The following is a 21251-nucleotide window of genomic DNA, read 5'->3' on the forward strand; positions in this document are numbered from 1 at the left end:
CTTCCCCCTTCAAAACCGTTGACCGTCTTCTCTTGTAACCTGGAAAGGGGCCTTTACGAGGTGCTACCAGCCAGGCCAAGGTTTTTGAAGGAGGTGTTACTCCTCCATCACTCACCCTTTGTCCTGGCTTGTGACAGGCAGAGCCTGGCTTCCCAAACGTTGGGCCCAGGATGGCGGGTTTCCAACCCATTGTAGAAAGTTAGCATCCACCCCTCTCCTAGAATAGTATGGGCAAAAGACTTTGGCTATGCTATAGAACTAGATAAATGGCAAAAACTTTGGGATAGAAACTATAAACTGACAATGACTACTGCTTATAAGGAAAACCTTTATAAAATGTTCTATAGGTGGCACTGGCAAGACTAGCAAAAATGTTTAAAAACATGTCTGCTAAATGTTGGAAATGTACCCAAATGCCAGGTACTTATCATCATATGTGGTGGACATGTATGAAGGCAAGAAAATACTGGACAAAAATACATACGTGGTTGGAAAAGATGACTCAGCAGCATATAGATTTAAAACAAGAAATATTTCTGCTATATATAATACCAGAAAGCTATAATAAAGGGACTATATACTTATTGCTACATGTATTGACAGTGGATAGAATTGTATTTGCACAATATTGAAAAAATTAGAACACCTCATCAGATGAAAGCATCATTCAGAAAATGTTGGACTGTTCAGAGATTGATGTCAGGCCTGTAGCCATCTTTTCTTTTGGGTCTTTGGCCTGCCACACTTTCTATTATTCTGCTTTGCATTTTCTATGGTGGGAAAATGGGACTGTGGGGATTGTACAGAGCTAGATGATATGTAGCCATAACAAAATTCTTTCTAGAAAGCCAAGGTCATCCTTTGTCTCTGCGTCTCTGCACCTGACCGGAACTGGATGGGTAGAAGCTGCCAGCAGGGCAGTGGGAGATTGGACCCTGTGATGGTCTTGTGGGTATGGGGGAAAGATCTTGAACTTTCAATTAGGTCGGGAAAACCTGGAAACTTTCAGATTCGGGTTTTCCCAGATGTACCAACATGGCTCTCTTAATAACTTGGAACTTTGAGGAATTCTTTGCCTCAGACTCTGATTTACTTTTGGATGTTATTTGGAACCCTGACATCAGATTTGGGTCAGTATTAGCTGAAGACTCAGTGGGAAGTCAAAGTGAATAAATGAAAAAAAATGATGTTTTTGATGTGGATGATAATAACTTGAATATTTTTTTTACAGCAAGTTAATTTTTTCTATTGGAAGAAACTTACAATTCATTTTAGCCATTCAAGGGATCAACAAGAATCCCCAGTTCCTGCACAATAACACATTGGGCTACCACATCTACGACAACTATCTGAGCACCCTTCATACCTCAGGTGGTTTACTGGATACGCTGGAGAAGCAAACATTCCCAATTACAGCTGCGGAAGGAAGGAAAACCTTTTAGTTGTTCTTAATGCGGCCAACAGTGACATCTCCATCCAGGTGTCAACTTTAGTAAGCACCTACAAAGTCACACCGGTGTGTGTGTCTATATGTGTATCTATCTGGTAAAGTGACTGAGGTGGTGATAGTGATAGAACCAACCCTATCTTCTCTACAGAATTCAAGAGCTACTTTATAACATGTCTGTGTTTGAAGTTACAGTTAGCTAAATTCATGGAAATCCATTTTTCATATTGATTCTTGAAAATGATGTTGGTCTTGACGGGGGGGATGTTCTAGCCAGTCCATTTTTCTGCTTCCAAGAGTCAACTAGCATTCAAATGTCCATCCACTCAAAAAAAGGCATGTGGTAGAACTTTTTACCTCCGTTCTGGATGTTCTATCAAGAATTTAAGATATCACTCCAGTCCAATCCTTAGGTAAGCACCAAGCTTCCTTGGTGAAATGTGTTTGCTGGAACCACAAATATTTATTTTTAAAAAAAATCATTTTTACTGTTGAATTTTGTTCCAAGGATGAGAAGCAAAATGTTTTTAAGGAAAAGAACAAGAAAAGACCAGTTGTCAGGGAAGCTTGCAGATTTGGGTTAATGTCAGGGTTCCCAATAGCATCCAAAAGTAAATCAGAGTCCAAGGCAAAGGATTCCTCAAAGTTCCAAATTATGAAGAGAGCCATGTTGACACATCTGGGGAAACCCGAATCTGAAAACTTCCCAGTTTTCCCCACCCAGTTGAAAGTTCAAGATCTTCCCCCAACACTCACAAGTCCACCCCATGTTCCAATCTTCCACTACCATGCTGGCAGTTGCATCCATCCAGTTCTGGTCAGGTGCAGAGGTATGAAAACAAAGGATGAGCTTGGCTTTCTAGAAAGAATTTTGATATGGCTACATAGCATCTAACTATATACAATCCCCCCTCTCATTTTCCCACAATAGAAAATGCATAGCAGAATAATGGAAAGTATGGAAGGCCAAAGACCCAACAGAAAAGATGGCTGCAGGCCCAACGAGGATCCGCCAAACTAAATTTCTTTGGATGGTTGCCTTGTGAATCTTAGATTTAAGACAGGTTGGCATTTTTCTGTCACATAGCACACTGGTGAGTTCTTGCCAAATGCATCCAGGCTCCATTTACCCTTGCTCAAACCTTGCCATTGATGGTCCAGTCCCATCACTTCTTCATGCCAGTTTGAAAGTGTCCTTCTGTATTTATCTTTGCTAGGAACACCTGAATTCTTTGAAACTGGAGACACAGTTTCACATCAATGGCTTTTGAATACCCAAACCAAATTTACATTCCTTAAAAAGATACATCAATCAATGAATAAACCAGTCAATCTTTGTTAAGATCATAGAGTCAAATAAAGAAGAAGATCTAACTGGGAGGACCATGGAGGGAGAGCAATTGGGTTCTTTGGACAAGAGAAAACCAAATAGAGGACTCACCATAAAATCCACTGATAGGATATCACCCATGAGAGAAGGGACATAAACAAAATTTATCATTATTAGGGATGAAATCTGCCTCTTTCCTCTCCATGCCCTAATGGCCCATGTCATGGATTAAAAATAAAAACACAAATATTATTTATAGCCTGTCAACACTTCTACCTTCCACATCATCATCATCATCATCATCATCACCACCACCACCATCACCATGAATTCCTTGCTGGGACTGTGACTGGGCCTTCCAATTTTGTCAGTTATTAAATAAAGAAATACAAACAATTATGAAACCAACAAAAGGCAAAACAAAGCATACAGGGATACATCTGTGCCTCTAAACACAGGGGTGTCAAACTCAATTTCATTGAGAGCCACATCAGGGTTGTATTTGACTTCTGAAGGCTGTGGGGGCAGAGGGTGAGGGGGGCATGTTGGTGGCCAAAAATGCCTCTGCATGGCCCATTTGTCAGGGTTCCAAATAGCATCCAAAATAAAATCAGAATTCAAGGCAAAGTATTGCTCAAAGTTCTAATTTATTAAGAGAGCCATGTTGGCACATCTGGGAAAACCCAAATCTGAAAGCTTCCCGGTTTTCCCCACTCAGTTGAAAGTTCAAGATCTGGTCATAGGTTCACCATCACGAGTATAGGATCTCCTGCTTGAACAGGGGGTTGGACTAGAAGACCTCTAAGGTCCCTTCCAGCTGAATGAATGAGTGTGAATGGATGTAGGTTTTTATGCTGTATCCATCATGTAAACTTCTTCCTATTTGCCCAACAATGCACTCCTCAAATAGTCACTTTCCAGTCTGTTAGATCTCATTGAAAAATTGGCATTTCTAGAAGAGTGGAGAAATGAAATTTCAGGTATAAGTAATTTTAAAATGAGCTCCCATTTAAGATTAATATATGGAGATCTAATACTACTAGCAAAGGGATGCAATGGATCAGTGGCTAAGACGCTGAGCTTGTCGATCAGAAATGTCGGTTGTTTGGCGGTTTGAATCCCTAGCACAGCATAACGGAGTGAGCTCCCATTACTTGTCATAGCTTCTGTCAACCTAGCAGTTCGAAAGCACATAAAAATGCAAGTAGAAAAATAGGGACCATCTTTGGTGGGAAGGTAACAGCATTTCATGCCCCTTTGGCATTTAGTCATACCAGTCCCATGACCATGGAGACGGCGTTTTGGGCCTGCAACAATCTGGCTCCTCATTTTACCCACCTTGGAAGGATGGAAAACTGAGTCAACCTTGAGCCGGTGACAATTGAACTCCTGGCTGTGGGCAGAGTTAGCCTACAATGCTGCATTCTAACCACTGCACCATCACAGTTCGTTCACCTCTTTTATTGCTTAGCTGACATTCCTACAACTCAACCAGGATCTACCTCCTTAGCAATAGCACTTAGACTTATAAATCACTTCACGGTGCTTTACAGCCCTCTCTAAGCAGTTTACAGAGTCAGCATATTGTCTCCAACAATCTGGGTCCTCAATTTACCAACCTTGGAAGGACGGAAGGCTGAGTCAACCTATAGCTATGGTCACCTCCCCAGTGACCTCTGGAGACAGGATGCCGAGTTGAAGGACAGCAGAAATCAATTTCCTTCATCCAGCAACATTTTCTGGGCATGCCTGGATAGGAAGGACCACAACCACTACAGAATAATGTTCCCAGGAGTCTACCTGTGATTTTGCACTTGCATGCTTTTCTCCAGCCATCCCTCCTGATATGGAGCTCTGGAAAAACTCCAGGGTTCTCAGAGGAGAAGTTGCTTCAGAGTGTAATTATCGCCATCTTGTTCTTTGTTGACCTCTTCTGTCACTTCTCCAGCGACTGCCTTGATGTAAACATCAGCCTGAAGCAGCATGGAAGGGATCTTGCATCAGAAAAGGATAAATGCCTCAGGTGATGCTCTGTATGACACAGGTTTTGGGACAGGTAGGAGCTCTTCTCTTGAATGTACTTTCCTTTCCAGATGAAGCTCGGCTTGTCTCTGTCTGAATCAGGAGAACCACTATCCTTTCCATCTTGGCCTGGAATTCTTCTACCTCTTCCTGGTGTCCTTGTTTAGAAAAGGGTTGATTCATCCCAAGGAATTATGGACCTCCTGATTCTGCTCCTGGTGCTTCTTATGCTGCCTGTCTTCCAGCCAGTCTCTGGAAAGCTTAGGAGGAAGTGCCTGATGAATTTGGAGTACCGGGATGGAAAAAACCCACCAAGCTATTACAGGCCAGGAGACCATTTCATTAGCATAGTCACCACGGCAACATTAAGCTCAAATATAACGTTGCCTTTCAACATGATTCCTTCTAGTCAGTTTCACTCGTAAGTCGTTAAGGATGATGGAGTTGCCCTCCTTCCATTTGCAGTTGTAATATTCCCTTTTTTCCCTCCATATTTCACTTACTCCTGTATTGCAGGACCCACCCAATTTCCTGGAGGAGACTCAAATCCAAAGATGGAGAAACAGCTAAAAGAACTCCAGATTATTTCTTCCTCCCCATCCAGTCCTGAGTACATCTATTGAAAACTGACTTTTGTTTAAAGTAACTATTGAAAAGGTTGCAATTTCCTATGTTGAGCCTATCCTTGGAAGCTTTCAAGGAGCGACTGAACTGCCCACTGTTGGAAATGGTGTAGTGTCCTCTCCAACTCTGTTAATCTGTATCTGTATCTATCTATAAATGCTCATTGAATGGTTTAATTGTTGCCTCTGCTTTTGGATCAGTATTGGCTTAAGACTCCATAAGGTTGTGGTGACAAAGAGTAACAATATTCGGCCATTGCTTTCGATGGTGGTATTGATAATATGGATATTTTTCTACAGGTGGGCACCTTCTGGTGGGTTAACCTCTGATAAGTTTAGAATTGTCCGATTCATTTCTGCCATTCACGTGGCTAACAAGAATCCACAGCTCCTGCACAATCTCACCCTTGGCTACAACATCCATGACAACTCGCTGAGCACACTTGCCACTTCAGATGCTTTGCTGGACATACTCTCTACTGGAGAAGCTAATGTTCCCAACTACAGCTGTGGAAAGGAGGACAGTCTTTTGATACTTCTTGACGCAGCTAGAAGGGACATCTCCATCCAGATGTCAACTTTAGTAGGCATCTACAAAGTCCCACAGGTTTGTGTATGTGTGTGTTTCTGCTTCTGGTAAAGTGAGCATAGAGGTGGTCAGTGATCAATATATCCACTTATATCTTCTCTATGGAATTCGGGAGTTGCTTTTCACCATAGCCATTGTACAGTAGGTGCCATGGCTGGTAACTAGGATCCATATTGAGAAGGAGGCAATCATTAAAGCAGCTCTTTCCTCTCATGTCAAGATCGTCATCTGCTGGACACTTACATCTACAGATTAACAGAGTTGGAAAGGAGCTTATGTCATCTAGTTCACCCCACCCCCCCCACACACTTAAGCAGACCCTACACCCTTTCTGACAGATGGCAGTCCGGTTTCTTCTTGAAAATTTCCACAACTTCCAAAGGCAACTTCTGTTCATTGGTAGATTGTTCTCACCATTAGAAAATTATTGGTAGCAAATAGGATCAAAACTCATGAAGGGGGCATACGTTCACCATTATTATTCAGTCTAGACATGAATGATATTCCAGGACTAATAAAGGACCCTCATGTACACATGCCTGAGGCACTAAATACATATTTTATCATTTTTTATATACTGAGGATGATATTCTTATTATTATACTTGCAAGTTGAGTTGTAATAAAGGAGAATATTTGTAGCTCAGGGTTAAAATGAAGGGTCCTTGGTGGTCTGTGAGCTTGCTTGTTTTCTTGCAGATGTTTTATTAAACAAACTAGGTACCATCATCAATGCTGGAAGGGAATGGAGTTTGTAGAGAAGAAGAGGAGGGGGAGGAAGAGAGGAGGAGAGGACTGTGGGGTCCTTGGTGCTCTCTGAACTTGCTTGTTTTCTTGCAGATGTTTCATGACCCAAACTAGGTACCATCATCAATGCTAGTGATAATGATGACGACTAGCACTGATGATGCTACCTAGTTGGGTCATGAAACATCTGCAAGAAAACAAGCAAGCTCAGAGAGCACCAAGGACTCACTCAAGTTGAGTTCCATGTGCTATTAAGAAGACTTAGCTCCAACTCCCACAGTCATTATTTGATTATTAATAAATCAAAGTCAACAGTTATGATTTTTTAAAATGACATCATGTCCATATGTGGCTATTCAGTGATAAGCCAATAGAGCACGTAAATCTTTCCTTATCTAGAGGTAGTTTTCTTGGAGATTGGATCTTTGCTCACTCTACATCAAAGGATCTCAGAGCAAGGACATGAGTGAACCTACTACTTAAACTTTAAAAAAATCATAGAGATCCAACTTCTTTAGCCTCATTTATTAAAGTACATAATGCCAAGATGGCCCCTAAGATCCTATATGGAGTTGAGATTTGAAGCTTAAGACATATATCATCACTCAATTAAGCACACAATCTAATAATCTTGTGGGTCTCTTCCACCCTCAGGCCTGAATTGGGAAATTATATGACTTGTTCTTTGTCTAAAATTGGGATGTATAATTATTGGTATAAAAATCTTTCGGATATGGTCCAAACCTAAATATAAGCATTCTTCATTGTCTTTTCAGATCAGTTATCTAACTCCTTCAGAGGCTCTGAGTGATAAAAGTCAATTCCCTTTTTTCCACTGGATGCTCCCCAAAGAAGGGTTTCAGAACCCAGCAATTGTCCACCTCCTTCTCCATTTCAGGTGGACCTTGATTGGTCTCTTCGCTTCAGACACAGAAAAGGGAGAGAGTTTCATGAGGATTGTGCCTCGTATGCTTGTCAGGAATGGAATCTGTGTTGTTATATCGCAACGAATCTCAATGACTAGACAGCCGGCACTCCTCAGAGAGGCCATCTCTAAGTGGAGACAAGTCAATGTCTTTGTCCACTTCTTAGAATACGTTTCCATTTCAGGCAGAATCCTTCCTTTCCATTTAACACTTGAAGGTTTGCCAGGACCCATTGAAGGGAAAGTCTGGATCACCACAAATTTGGGAGCATATTCATTGAAAAAACAGGGACTTCTCAAATATGTCCATAGTATTTGGTCCTTTCATCTTCAGGGGAAACAAAGCCCAAAAGATGACGCATTTGAACCATATTTGTTTGTAGATGTCCAGTATGAAGACCAGTATTTTCACTGTTCCTTTTCAAACCGTGACTCGTCTGCCAATGGTCGGAGAAGATGCACCCAGAAAGCATCAATGGAGGCCCAACAGGGAAGGAACAGTTTACGGATCTCAAATAAGAAACATGTTTACAGTATCGTTAAGACTCTGGTGCATGTCTTGAATGCTGCATATTCCTCCAGATACAGGAGGAGAAGGAAGGAGGGCGGAGAGAATTTGGAAGCTCCAAGGTTGCAACCATGGCAGGTATGGGGCCCTGCCAAGTATCTATTAATCTCAGTTCTCTTTGAGAAGAAGACCAATGGAGAAGGAGAGGAACCATTTCAACTTAATTATGCTACAAGTCCAAAACTTTGGGCCAGTCTAATCAACTGGGGGTTGATAATCCAAAAAGTCTATATCATGGTAGATCAATTTTGATATCAATTTTTGGCAATGTCTTTTTGAGCTTTGTGTCTGCAAGGGGAATCTGGTAGTTGAGTTGGGGTCTCCCCAAATCAGAACATTCACTTCCTAAGATTATAATGGTTTCATTTGCCTTTTTTCCCATGAAAGTTACACTGCCGACTCACTTTTGGATTGCAATCAATTACTATTCTGAGGTCTTTTTCATAAATACTCTAATGATGTTTGATACCCATCATGCTTCTTCATATGAGTTAATATTATTACCTAATTAAATAATTATCATCAAATCTTTAAAACACTACCACCATTATTAATTTATTATAATTTGTGTTCAGTAGCGATATATAATAGCATAGAAAAAGTAGAAACAAAAAATTAACAAAAGGCCTACATTGTGGCATCCATTTATTCTTATATGAAATATATTTTTTTCTCTTCATAGTTTCTGAAAATCAGAAATTTTTCTGCTGGATTTAACTTATGCACCTCTCTCTTTTGGGAAATCTTAGATATTTTTCTGGAAGCTTGCTATTATTTTAAAATAGACCAAAATATCTTTGTCTCTGAGTTGGGATAAATCTTGTATCACAAAAACATGATGGTAGTCCTGCCCTAACTTGGTCTTTTAAGCAAGAATGACCCTTGATTCCATTTGGTGTGAAAGGTTTACTTTACTAAAGGCCAAGTTGATTCATTATAGCAAAGCCAGAACTGAGGTTCGTGTGCCAAAACATTCACAGTTAACATTCCCATTGCTGGTCTCTCATTGTTCAATCATATTCAGATAAATTGTTTTGGAAATGGTCTCTTCAACTGTAGACTGGGCAGGATGAAACTGCATGCCATTCCCAGCTGGGTTGACCTTGTAGCTGTGTCTGTAGAAGGTATGATGAGTCATTAGCTTTTCCCTTTCCTTCTGGGTCCCTCACCTCATAGAAGCTCTGCATGTCTTTACTACTGAAAATATATGAATTGATAACAAATGCCTAATTGCTTTCCATAACTACAGTTTATGATGAACATTGAAAGTTGTTTGGCACAATTTTACTTTTTATTCATTTAATTTTTCACAATCCAAATCTTACATAATCAGCTATCGAATCATAACATCAGGAAGTAATTTGTTGGTACTTTGCTAAAATCAAATTTTATTACCACCATCTCATATTTCATTAAAGAAGTGCAATGACATGTCAAAGGGACATGGTGGCTCAGTGGCTAAGATGCCGAGCTTGTCGATCAGAAAGGTCAGCAGTTTGATGATTTGAATCCCAAGCACTGCATAAGAGTGAGCTCCCGGTACTTGTTCCAGCTTCTGCCAACCTAGACATTAATTGGCACCTTTCTTCTTGACAAATCCCTGATTTCTTGTAGTCACCCTGTTGTTTTCAGGGAGATATACATAATCTCTTTGTTTGTTAATTTATTTGTGACCTGCCGAATTATTTATTTTCTCAATCTATATTTTCTCAACATATAGTTGGCAGATGTTTGAGTGGTGCAGTGCCCTAGATCACTAGATGCGGCTCTTGCCGCATAATCAGGAGGCCGTGAGTTTGATACTAGAAAGAGGCAGATATTTCTTTCTCTCTGGGCACGATGAGAATCTACCTGCTGAACAAAACTCTGCATCAGTGACAGGAAGGGCATCTGGCCAATAAATACTCAGCTCCTTTCAGGTGCCCCGATTCTACCCCTCAAGGGATTATGGGGTCATTAAATGAGGATGATATGGTTGACAAATGTTGCTTAAACTTTTTTTCACTTTTGAAGATACTGGTAACACTTGTTCCCCCAACCAAGCATATTTGCAAAGTTAGACCACTGTTGTAGAAAAATGCAAATGTTAAAAGATCATATGGGATAAGAAACCAAGGGTTCTACTTTTAAAATCTGGGGTTGAATTTATTCCAGTTCCACCCCTTCTTTGAGAAGAATGAAATTTGTAATACTTCCCACTATAAACTGTACTTGGACCAAAATGGAGGCATAACAGCTGATCTGGACTTTGGATGCTTGTTAATTCTCTCCAAGGAAGATCCCATCAATCTGAAACTTGGAAACTTGGAAAGACAGAGAGCAATTATCAACCAAGATGCTCTGTCAAGACTAAAGATGCTCAACAAGGTGGGGAAAATATTGGAGACTTTTCTGATTTCCAAAGCCCTAGAACGCATTTAAGTGGGCTAAGCCTAGTCAGCAAGATGGATGATTTTCAATGAGAATTGAATGTGGGGAATAATTGATAATTTTGTTAGATGGCTTGGGAAGCTCAGTACTATTGACCAAGGTGTCCTTCAGATGCTCTAACAAGGAACAGTGTTTTCAGCTGATTCAGCCACGCCCGAAATGGGATGTTCTATGACTAAATTTGATGACAAAGATCATGGCCCCTTTATGTTCCTCTGCAATTTAGTATCCTACTGGGCAGAGTTTATTTCTTCATCACTGTTTTATTCTACTTATTTTTTAAAAAAAATCCTAGTAAAATAAGCATTAATAAATCCTTTAGAATAAATGTTGTTATAGAATTTAATGAATAGATCATCATCCTTGGAAATCATGTCTATAGGTAGGATGGGGGAATCCATGTTATTATGGCCATAGGAGAAAGTCACTGTTTGTCACTGAATGTTGAAATCTTTACTGAGTTCCATCACTCCAGACTTTTAGCAGATAGAAATGAGCTTTGTTTCAATGTAAGATGCCAGAAGCAAAAGGAAGGAACTAAATGGAAAATATACCAGTAGTTTCATCTCCTACAACCCTTTGGAGCAAGTGAGAATAGAATAGAATAGAATAGAATAGAGTAGAGTAGAGTGGAGTGGAGTGGAGTGGAGTGGAGTGGAGTGGAGTGGAGTGGAGTGGAGTGGAGTGGAGTGGAGTGGAGTGGAGTGGAGTGGGGTAGGGTAGGGTAGGGTAGGGTAGGGTAGGGTAGGGTAGGGTAGGGTAGGGTAGGGGTAGGAATAGAAATAGAAATAGGGTAAGGTAGAGTGAAGTGAGGTGGGGTGGGCTGGGCTGGACTGGGCTGGGCTGGGCTAGGATAGGATAGGATAGAATAGAATAGAATAGAATAGAATAGAATAGAATAGAATAGAATAGAATAGAATAGAATAGAATAGAATAGAATAGAATAGAATAGAATAGAATAACAGAGTTGGAAGGGACCTTGGAGGTCTTCAAGTCCAACCCTTAGGCTTATAGCATTCTGGACAAATGTCTGTTCAATCTCTTCTTAAAAACTTCCAGTGTTGGAGCATTCACAACTTCTGGAGGCAAGTCGTTCCACTGATTAATTGTTCTCACTATCAGGAAATTTCTATTTAGTTTTGGATCTAACTTTCTCCTTTGTTCCTCCTTAGAATTAAGAAGGAAAGAGAAATGCTTGTGATGGCCTAAGCAATAAAGATGTTTATTTTTTCCATATTCTATCATCTGTCGGTCTGTCTGTCTGTCTGTCTGTCTGTCTGTCTGCCTGCCTGCCTGCCTGCCTGCCTGCCTGCCTGCCTGCCTGCCTGCCTGCCTGCCTGCCTGCCTGCCTGCCTGCCTGCCTATCTATCTATCTATCTATCTATCTATCTATCTATCTATCTATCTATCTATCTATCTATCTATCTATCTATCTATTATCTCTCTCTCTCTCTCTGTTTGTCTGTCTCTCTTCTCTCTGTATCTCTCTGCTTCCATCCATCCATCCATCCATCCATCCATCCATCCATCCATCCATCCATCCATCCATCATCTACTACACTTATATGCCATCTATCTCACTGTTGCAGCTTACAAAGTGATAGAAAGCTTAAAAAGTTAATACAATATGATCAATACTAAGATCATTAACTCAGTAGCTAAAAACCAAGAAGACAGGCAACATAGGGGTGAGGATCTTCTCTCTACCCTGTTAGCCACAACAAGAATAGAACTCTTCTACAGTGTTCCCAGGTTAGTCAGCAAAGTCAGGTTTTAAGGTTCTTCTGGAAGGCCAGGATTGTGGGGATCAAACCTCACTTCCAAATGGCAGAATATTCCAGAGAGTGCGGGCCACAGCAGAACAGGCTCTTCCCCTGGAGCCCACAAACCACCATTCTTTGATAGATCCAAGTGAATGGAACATCAGGTAATATATCAGCCACAGTGCCACAGTGGTTAGAATGCAGTACTGCAGGCTACTTCTGCTGACTGCCAGAGGCCTGCAATATGGCAGTTCGATTCTCACCAGGTTCATGGTTGACTCAGCCTTTCTGTCCTTCCAAGATGGGAAAAATGAGTACCCAGATTATTGAGAGGGCAAGAGGCTGACTCTGTAAACCACTTAGAGAGGGCTGGAAAGCACTGGAAAGTGGCATATCAGTCTAAGTGCTGTTGCTAATATTTCATATTTATTTAACTACTTCACTAAGGGTTATGTCTATCTCCATTCTCCATGGATGGTTAACTCTCAGGTTTTACTTTGGCATCCTTCTTTTCTGCTTAGTCTTTGCCTCAGTCCAAATGTGTGGAAAATTGCCATCCTGGATTTGTCAAGAGGGCTCGAGAAGGAGAGCCAATTTGCTGCTACGACTGCATTCGCTGTCCAGAGGGGACCATCTCCACTCAGGAAGGTGGGTGACATCAAAGAAAAAAGCAGGCCTTGTGGAAATGGGTTCATGCAGAACATCTTCATGGAAGTCCAAGTTAAAAGATCGAAGACCAACCATTTTCACTTTTGTTTTCAAACTGCACCATTTCTTATCTAAGGGGTGACAAGAGAGAGACCTTGAAGGAAGGGCTGGGAACAGATAGGAGGATTTGACATATTGCGCAAGCTTTGATACTCTCAGAGAAAATCTCATTTCTGCTTTTCAATTGAGAGGTGTCCTTATAGTTTTTAACCCTTCTAGGAAGAATCTGAATTCTTTGAAACTTGAGGAATTGTCTTAGGTCCATCTCCTGGAAGTATTATTGCAATGCCTTGTCTATGGAGGTTCTCAATCATCCAGGTCATGGTTATCGCAAAAGGTGATTTCCCCCCAAAAAAGCAACTGGTTTTTCCTGTTATTTTGCTTTGAAAATGTTTCATCCAAGAAGCTTCTTCGGTTCTAAGAGAAATGCCTTCAAGGGAAAAAAAACAAAGAAAGTCTAGTGGCCTTTTGAAAAACACCTTTGGGCAGACCAGAATAACAGAGTTGGAAGGGACTGTGGAGGTCTTCTAGTCCAACCCTATGTTCAGGCAGGAAAACCCTATTCCATTTCAGATAAATGGTTGTCTAATCTCTTCTTAAAAACTTCCAACTTGGAGCATTCACAACTTCTGAAGGCAAGTTGTTCCACTGATTAATTGTTCCGTCAAGAATTTTCTTCTTCTTAGTTCTAGGTTGCTTCTCTCCTTGATCAGTTTGACGGTTAGACAACCATGGCCTGGATGATTGATAATCTCTGCAGACATCTGGGAAGCTAAATGCTGGCCCACCACTGGCCTGCTGAGCTGGCAGCAGAGTCCGACATTGAGGAGGTTGGGGAGGAACAGGGGCCAGTCCTGAGGGCTGAGGAAAGCTCAGACGAGGGCTCTGCATCAGAAGCAGAGAGGAAACTAGACAGCAGCAAGGCAGAGGAACAGCTGGAGACTGTTCCCAGTGTGTGCAAGCGCAGAGCTTCAGTCGTGTCAAGAGAGAAAAAGTCTGTTTGTAAGTATAAGAGATTCTGTGCCAAGTTTTGCCATGCCCTGCCTTGGAACTAGTTATTTGGCAGCTGGCCAAATGAGATAAGGTTCGTATTTGATTAACAACCCTCTGAAAGGCTGTTTGGAGCCTTGTAGACTGTGAAGAAAAGGAATTCACAGTCGTGTAAATAAAAGGGGTTTTGCCGGAACCAACACTCCACTTCTTGCTTGGGTCAGAACAAATGCTTTCAAAGACAAAAAGCACACAAAAAAAGTCCAGTTGCCTTTTGGAAAAAAACATCTTTGGGATTGCAACACATTTTTTTTTAAAAAATAATTTATTTAACATATTTACACATTAAAAAACAAAACAGAAATTTCCGCTCATTACAGCATTTCCATATTGGTATCCCCATATCATTCATATTTACATAAGTTCTATTTCTGTAATTCACCTATTATAAATCATATAATCATTTAGATTGTACTAATATTTACAAATATATACAGTATTGTCATGTTATTGTAGATATTACATACTTCTTATATACAGTAGTTTAATGTATCTTCTGCCATTTATACCATCTACTCCACACTTTGTAATATTCCAATTCTTCTCTGTCTTTCTGCTCCATGGGCAACCTATCCATCTCTACACACTCAAATACCTTTCTTATAATCATTGCATCTGAAGGGATGTTATTCTGCTTCCAATTTTGAGCAAAGATGATTCTAGTATATGTGATGTTATATGTATATTGAAATTTTTACATATATTTCCACCTAATATGCCCAGTAAGAATGTTTCCGGTTTCAGTTTAATTTTTTGTTTTGTGATTTCTTCCAACATTCCTTTATTTTAAGCCAATACTTTCTAGCTTTAGGGCACATCCACCACATATGGAAGAAAGTTCCCTGTTTATAGTTGCATCTCCAGCATTCAGGTGAGCGATTTGGAAACATTTTGGCCAATCTAGCAAAATGCTGTCAAAGAGGGGAAAAGCCACACAAAAAGTCCAGGTGCCTTTTGGGAAAAACTTCTTTGGGATTGCAACACATTCTATGCAGCTCTCCACCTGAGGATCACCAAGAAGGTGTTTCTGGTCCACACTGAGGGGGTGTGGATAGTTGTGGGTCCACCTTGTGACAAATATATTTGTACCACTGCTCTCAGTAGTCATTCTTTATTACTTGCAAGACTAGGTTTCCCTGTCAGCAAACCAAATTCCAAAAGTTAGCATCTTCTGAGTCCAGTGTATGAAGAAGTGCCATGTGAAGGACTCAGGAAGTTTGTCTGGAAAGATTAACTTATTTATTATTTACCTTTAACAATGTAGTTCTTGTGAAGATTCTCATATTACACAGAAAATCATTATTGCTTTTTATGATCTTTCTGTAGAGAAGATGGTAAGAAATGCATTTGGCCCAAGAATGTATTTTTTTTGAAGATGAAAGGATAGTATGTAAAGAAATATTGTTTTTCCCCCCTCAGATACAGAAAAATGCACCAAGTGTCCAGATGATAAATATCCAAATAAGGACAGAATCCAATGTATCCCCAAATTTATAACCTTCTTGTCTTATGAAGAATATCTGGGCAACATCCTGGTATCATTTGCTCTACTCTTTTCCCTAACCACGGGCTTTGTCTTACTCGTATTCATTAAATACCAAGAAACTCCCATTGTCAAAGCCAACAACCGGGACCTCTCCTACACCCTCCTGGTCTCCCTCCTGCTATGTTTCTTGTCTAATTTTCTCTTCATTGGTCAACCAAGAAAAGCCACCTGCCTTCTCCGACAAATGGTTTTCAGCATTGTCTTCTCAGTTGCTGTTTCTTCTCTCTTGGCCAAAACAATCACAGTGGTGCTGGCTTTCCTGGCCACAAAACCAGGAAACCAAATGAAGAGATGGTTGGGGAAGAGTTTGGCCAACTCCATCATCCTTTCTTGTTCTGCTGTCCAAATTATCATCTGCTCCATTTGGCTGGGAGTTTCTCCCCCATTCCCTGACTCTGACCTCCACTCCCAGCCTGGAGAGATCATCCTGCAATGCAACGAAGGGGCTGTTGTCATGTTCTGCATCACCCTCAGCTACATGGGCTTCCTGGCTGCCATCTGCTTCACAGTTGCTTTCCTGGCCAGAAATCTCCCAGGGGCCTTCAACGAAGCCAAGCTGATCACCTTCAGCATGCTGGTCTTCTGCAGTGTCTGGGTGACTTTTGTGCCCACCTACCTGAGCACCAAAGGGAAATACATGGTGGCTGTGCAGGTCTTCTCCATACTGGCCTCCAGTGCTGGTCTGCTTGGTTGCGTCTTCATTCCCAAGTGCTATATTATTATTCTGAGGCCAGACCTGAATACAAAGGAGCATCTTACGAGCAGAAGAAATGTAGCTATGTGAGTTGGAAGTATTTTGACTTCTAACATTTTCCAACAGGGCAAACCTAGAAAACAGTGTAAAATGATGACCATACATATCAAAAATACAATAAATGATGTAAGCACAAATATCCATAAACAGCAATCCTCAGGATACTTTCCCACCCATCTACTCTTAGTATCCTCAAGTTATTGCCTTAATAAAAAGAAATATAATCAGTTGTTTTGCAGTAGCAATTTTTGATATGTACTGAGAAGCAAAGAGTTGAGGGTTCCAAAAATGCAAACCTTCCTTCTATGCTTCTGTCTTGCTAACAGGCTCTCATTCCTCGAATGACTTTTTTTTCCTCAGCTCTTGGAGGACAAAATATGTGTCTTATAGGACAGGATATAGCCTCTTTCTCTTCCAGAAACAATGCTTGAAAAGACCTAAAGCCAAGCAGAAGAGCTAGGCAATCGAGAACCAAATTTTGCAATCAGCCTGTCCCAGGTACCCACAAGGAAAGCCAATTTCATGGATGACTGAAGCTTGTTCTGTAGCTCCTTCTACCTGATCCCTTAAAGCAGGGGCCCCCAAACTGTCGGCCACTGTCCACTACCATGCCATGGACTAATTGCCATTGGATGGCATGAGTGGCCAGCTGGAGCACATGTCAGGCATGGGTTCCAGCAGGGACTACTGCCAGTTCGCTCATGCGTGCTGCGTGCACATGCACATTGCAATAAAAATTGTTCTGTGCCTGTGCAGAAGCAAAAAATATGATGGTGGCGCCAATAGTGCCCCCCCCCCCCCGGAGAACTGGTTCAAGGGCGTGTCAGGCCTGGGTCATTGCCAGTTCCACTGACCTAGCCTGCCAAATCACTACCGGTTCTGCCAAACTGGTCCAAACTGGAACAAACCTACCACTGGAACATGCATCTGCATTCATGCACCACCCCACTCATGTCAGTGTCGCCACAGGTAGTTGCAACAACACTCGCACAAGCCATATCTTTATTTCTTTCCTTCCTTCCTTCCTTCCTTCCTTCCTCCCTCCCTCCCTCCCTTCCTTCCTTCCTTCCTTATTTATTCATTAATTTATTTCATCAAGCATGAATAAGATAATAGATATAAGTATAGATATGATTATGAATACATGAAATGAATATGAATACAAGGGAATATTAGAACAGGGACAGTAGGCACACTGGTGCACTTATGCCCACCCCTTAAAGATCTCTTAAGAATGGGGTGAGATTGACAGTAGACAGTCTAAGGTTAAAGTTTTGGGGATTTGGGAAAGAAACCACAGTATCAGGAAGAGCATTCCAGGCATTGACCACTCTGCTGCTGAAGTCATATTTTTTGCAATCAAGTTTGAAGTGGTTTACCTTGAGTTTGTATCTATTGTGTGCTCATATGTTGTTGTGGTTGAAGCTGAAGTATTCATTGACAGGTAGGACATTGTAGCAGATAATTTTATGCACTACGCTTAGGTCGGATCGATGGCGGCATAGTTCTAAATTGTCTAAGCCCAAGATTTCAAATCTGGTGGCATAAGGTATTCTGTTGTGAGCAGAGGAGCAGAGGACTCTTCTTGTGAAATATCTCTGGACTCATTCGATTGTATTAATGTCTGATATACAGTGTGGGTTCCCCACAGATGAGCTGTATTCAAGAATTGGTCTAGCAAAAGTTTTGTGTGCCCTAGTTTGCAGTTCAATATTACCGTTCAATATTATCTTCAATATTATCTTGGGGGGGGGTGGCGGCTTCATTCATACAAGTATCACCACGGGCCTACAAGCTTTCTACGTGATTGTGGCCCCACTCACTCTTGCTATGGGTGTATGTGGCCCAGTAGTGGGTTTCAAAAATTTTTAGAACCTCTTCTGTAGGTGTGGCCTGCTTTGTGGGAGTGGCTTGCTAGTCATGTGACTGGGTGGGAGTGGCTTGCCAGCCATGTGACTGGGTGAGCATGGCTAACTTGTAAAATGTAGTGAAACTCACTTAACAACACTCTTGCTTAGCAACCAAAATGTTGGCTCAGAAACTCTGGCATTTGAAGCATGTAAGTCTTAAAGCTGTCAAGTTACAAGACCCTTGCACCCCTAACCCTTTAATAAAAAAAACCAAGGGTGTTCAAACTTGACAGCTTTAAGACTTGTGGACTTCAACTCCCAGAATTCCTCCTCTCACTCTTCATCTTAATGATGTGCAGATGGGCGGGGGGAGGGAGCTGGAATCGGTTCTAAAAGGCACTGTAGATTTGTGGAACCTCTTCTATAGAAGAGGTTAGAACTGGCAGGAACCCACCCCTGATGTGACCCCACTCACACTAGTGGTCCCACTTGCGCTAGTGTTATTGAGGTGCTCACAGCCTTGTTCATGCGAGCACCACAGCAAAAATCATGGGGTCTCATATGCACACATGCTTGTGAACCTGTGTTTGCCCCTCCCACAAAATAATTCCTTCTTTCTCCTGAAAGTTGTGGAACTCTGCCTTACATCATGCACACTGCTTTACTTGCCAGGAATTGTCAGTAAGTGTTCTGACCCAGACTTCCTTCGAAAGCAAGAAGCAAAGTCTTAGTCCTGGCAAAACTTCTTTTATTTATACGACTGTGAATTCTTTTCCTTCGGAGTCAGCAAGGCTTAGCAAACAGTCTTACAGAGGAATGTTTATCTACACATACCTTATCTCAATTGGAGAACTGCCAGATAACTAGTTTCCAAATGCAGGGCAAGGCACAGAGTCTCTTATAGTCACAAACAGAACTTTCCACTCTTGACATGACCGAATGAATGAATTGTTTTCTTCAAAAGACCACTCCCCATTCATTCCTCTTTTCCTTCCTATGGGAGGAGCCAATCACCTCCAAGGTGTGACTTTACTCCCAAGCTGACCCTGCTTTCTTAGTTGTTCTTGTCTTCTGGCAGCTCTGTGCATGCACACATTGGGAACAGCCTCCAGCTGTTCCTCTGCCTCGCTGCTGTCTAGCTCCCTTTCTGCCTCCGATGCAGAGCCCTCATCTGAGCTTTTCTCAGCCCCCAGGACTAGCCCATGTTCCTTTCCAACCTCCTCACTGTCTAACTCTAGCTTTGCTGGTTTCCAGCAGGCCACAACAGTAAGGTTGAAGCAACACAAATCTGGAAATTCCTTACAGCAATGGCCCATTTTGAACAGCATCAAGTTAATGGGCATGCCTGTTTTGCAAGACTGATACCAGTTTCTGTTTACTTTCTTGACCTTATGGTGAATGTAGTTTTGGACAACTGGGATCGCATGAAATGATGCTTAAAGCCCAAATGCACAAGGGCCTCCTGCAGGATCTATTGGGAAATATGAAAAGGCACCATTTCCACACACAAAATTCAATAATAAATAAGAAGTTGCACATGTGGCTAAGATGCTGAGCTTGTCAATCCGAAAGGTTGGTGGTTCAGTGGTTCAGTGGTTCAAATCCCTAGCGCCACATAATGGAGTGAGCTCCCGTTACTTGTCCCAGCTTCTGCCAACCTAGCAGTTCAAAAGCACATAAAAAAGGCAAGTAGAAAAATAGGAACCACCTTTGATGGGAAGGTCACAGCATTCCGTCACCTTCGGTATTTAGTCATGCAAGCCACATGATCATGGAGACATCTTCGGACAGCACTGGCTGTTTGGCTTTGAAATGGAGATGAGCACCACCCCCTAGAATCCAAAACGATTAGCACACATGTGTGAGGGGAACCTTTACCTTGTTTGTTTGTTTATTTGTTTAATTTATATTGCCGCCTATTTGCCCATGGACACTTGAGGCAGCTTACCGAATATAAAACCACCTTTAAAACAATACAACTAATTTAAAAAGTCAATTAATATAATATAATCATAATAATATAAGTTCTATTATCTTTATGCCATTTTCAATTTCTGGATGGGTGGAGAGAGAGTGACTGGCCCAAAGTCACCCAGCTGGCTTCCATGGCCAAAGCGGGACGAACTCACCATCTAGCCTGGTGCCTTAACCACTAGAATAAACTGGTTCTCTCTAACTTTGTTTTTTGTTGAATTAATTAATTATTTATATTTATTTATTTATTTATTTATTTACTTACTTACTTACTTACTTACTTACTTACTTACTTACTTACTTACTTACTTACTTACTTACTTACTTACTATTATTATGGTTCATCACACAGTCAGCCAGATGTGCAAACTGGATTTGACACTTTTATCCACCCACTGAGTCCTTCCCAAGTACAGGCAGATGTGGATGTGGGCTGTGGGGGTTTGCAACCAGGCTGTGCAAACAGCTGGCGAGCGTGCATGAGTGTGCGTGCATCCCCACTTTTGCGAGCAGCAGGTGAGCACAAGCTCTATTTCCTAAGCAGCAGGCGTGTGTGCATGCCACAAATGCAAATGGACCTGCACATGCGCTTGCACGCTTGCTGACCACTTGTGCTGCACCATCTCCTCTTCTCCCACCCACCCCAGACTGCAAAGCCAGAAATGTTGTAAGTTGTTCTGAGTAAAGCCGCCTTTGGAAATTGATTGATACTGATGGTGTTTGAGTGGTGGTCCAGGTGTGTGAGTAGGAATGGATTTCCAGAGGAAAAATTGCAGCCTTCAAGAGTCATTAGCACTACTTGGAGGGACCCTGAGGACACAGATAAACCTCCAAGTAACCTCAATGACCCTCTAAAAGGATGCAAATGACCAGCTGTCTGCAAGGAGTATAAATCCTCCCCTTCCCCACCATCCAGTCAGAACTGA

General features: G+C 41.5%; 1 protein-coding gene across 1 annotated transcript; it reads left to right on the forward strand.

Moving 5' to 3' along the window:
• The first annotated feature begins 2235 nt into the window (after positions 1 to 2235).
• Positions 2236 to 16531, forward strand: LOC148049932 (vomeronasal type-2 receptor 26-like). Its single transcript, XM_087705528.1, has 6 exons — positions 2236 to 2277; positions 4610 to 4800; positions 5723 to 6029; positions 8017 to 8084; positions 15528 to 15535; positions 15717 to 16531. Exons 1-6 carry the CDS (start codon positions 2236 to 2238, stop codon positions 16529 to 16531), a joined length of 1431 nt encoding a protein of 476 aa, XP_087561654.1.
• Positions 16532 to 21251: the final 4720 nt, after the last annotated feature.

Source organism: Thamnophis sirtalis, unplaced genomic scaffold (assembly GCF_051295495.1).
Source record: "Thamnophis sirtalis isolate CommonGarterSnake01/CBP01778 unplaced genomic scaffold, rThaSir2_p1.2 scaffold_1, whole genome shotgun sequence".
Classification (NCBI taxonomy): Eukaryota; Metazoa; Chordata; class Lepidosauria; order Squamata; family Natricidae; genus Thamnophis; species Thamnophis sirtalis.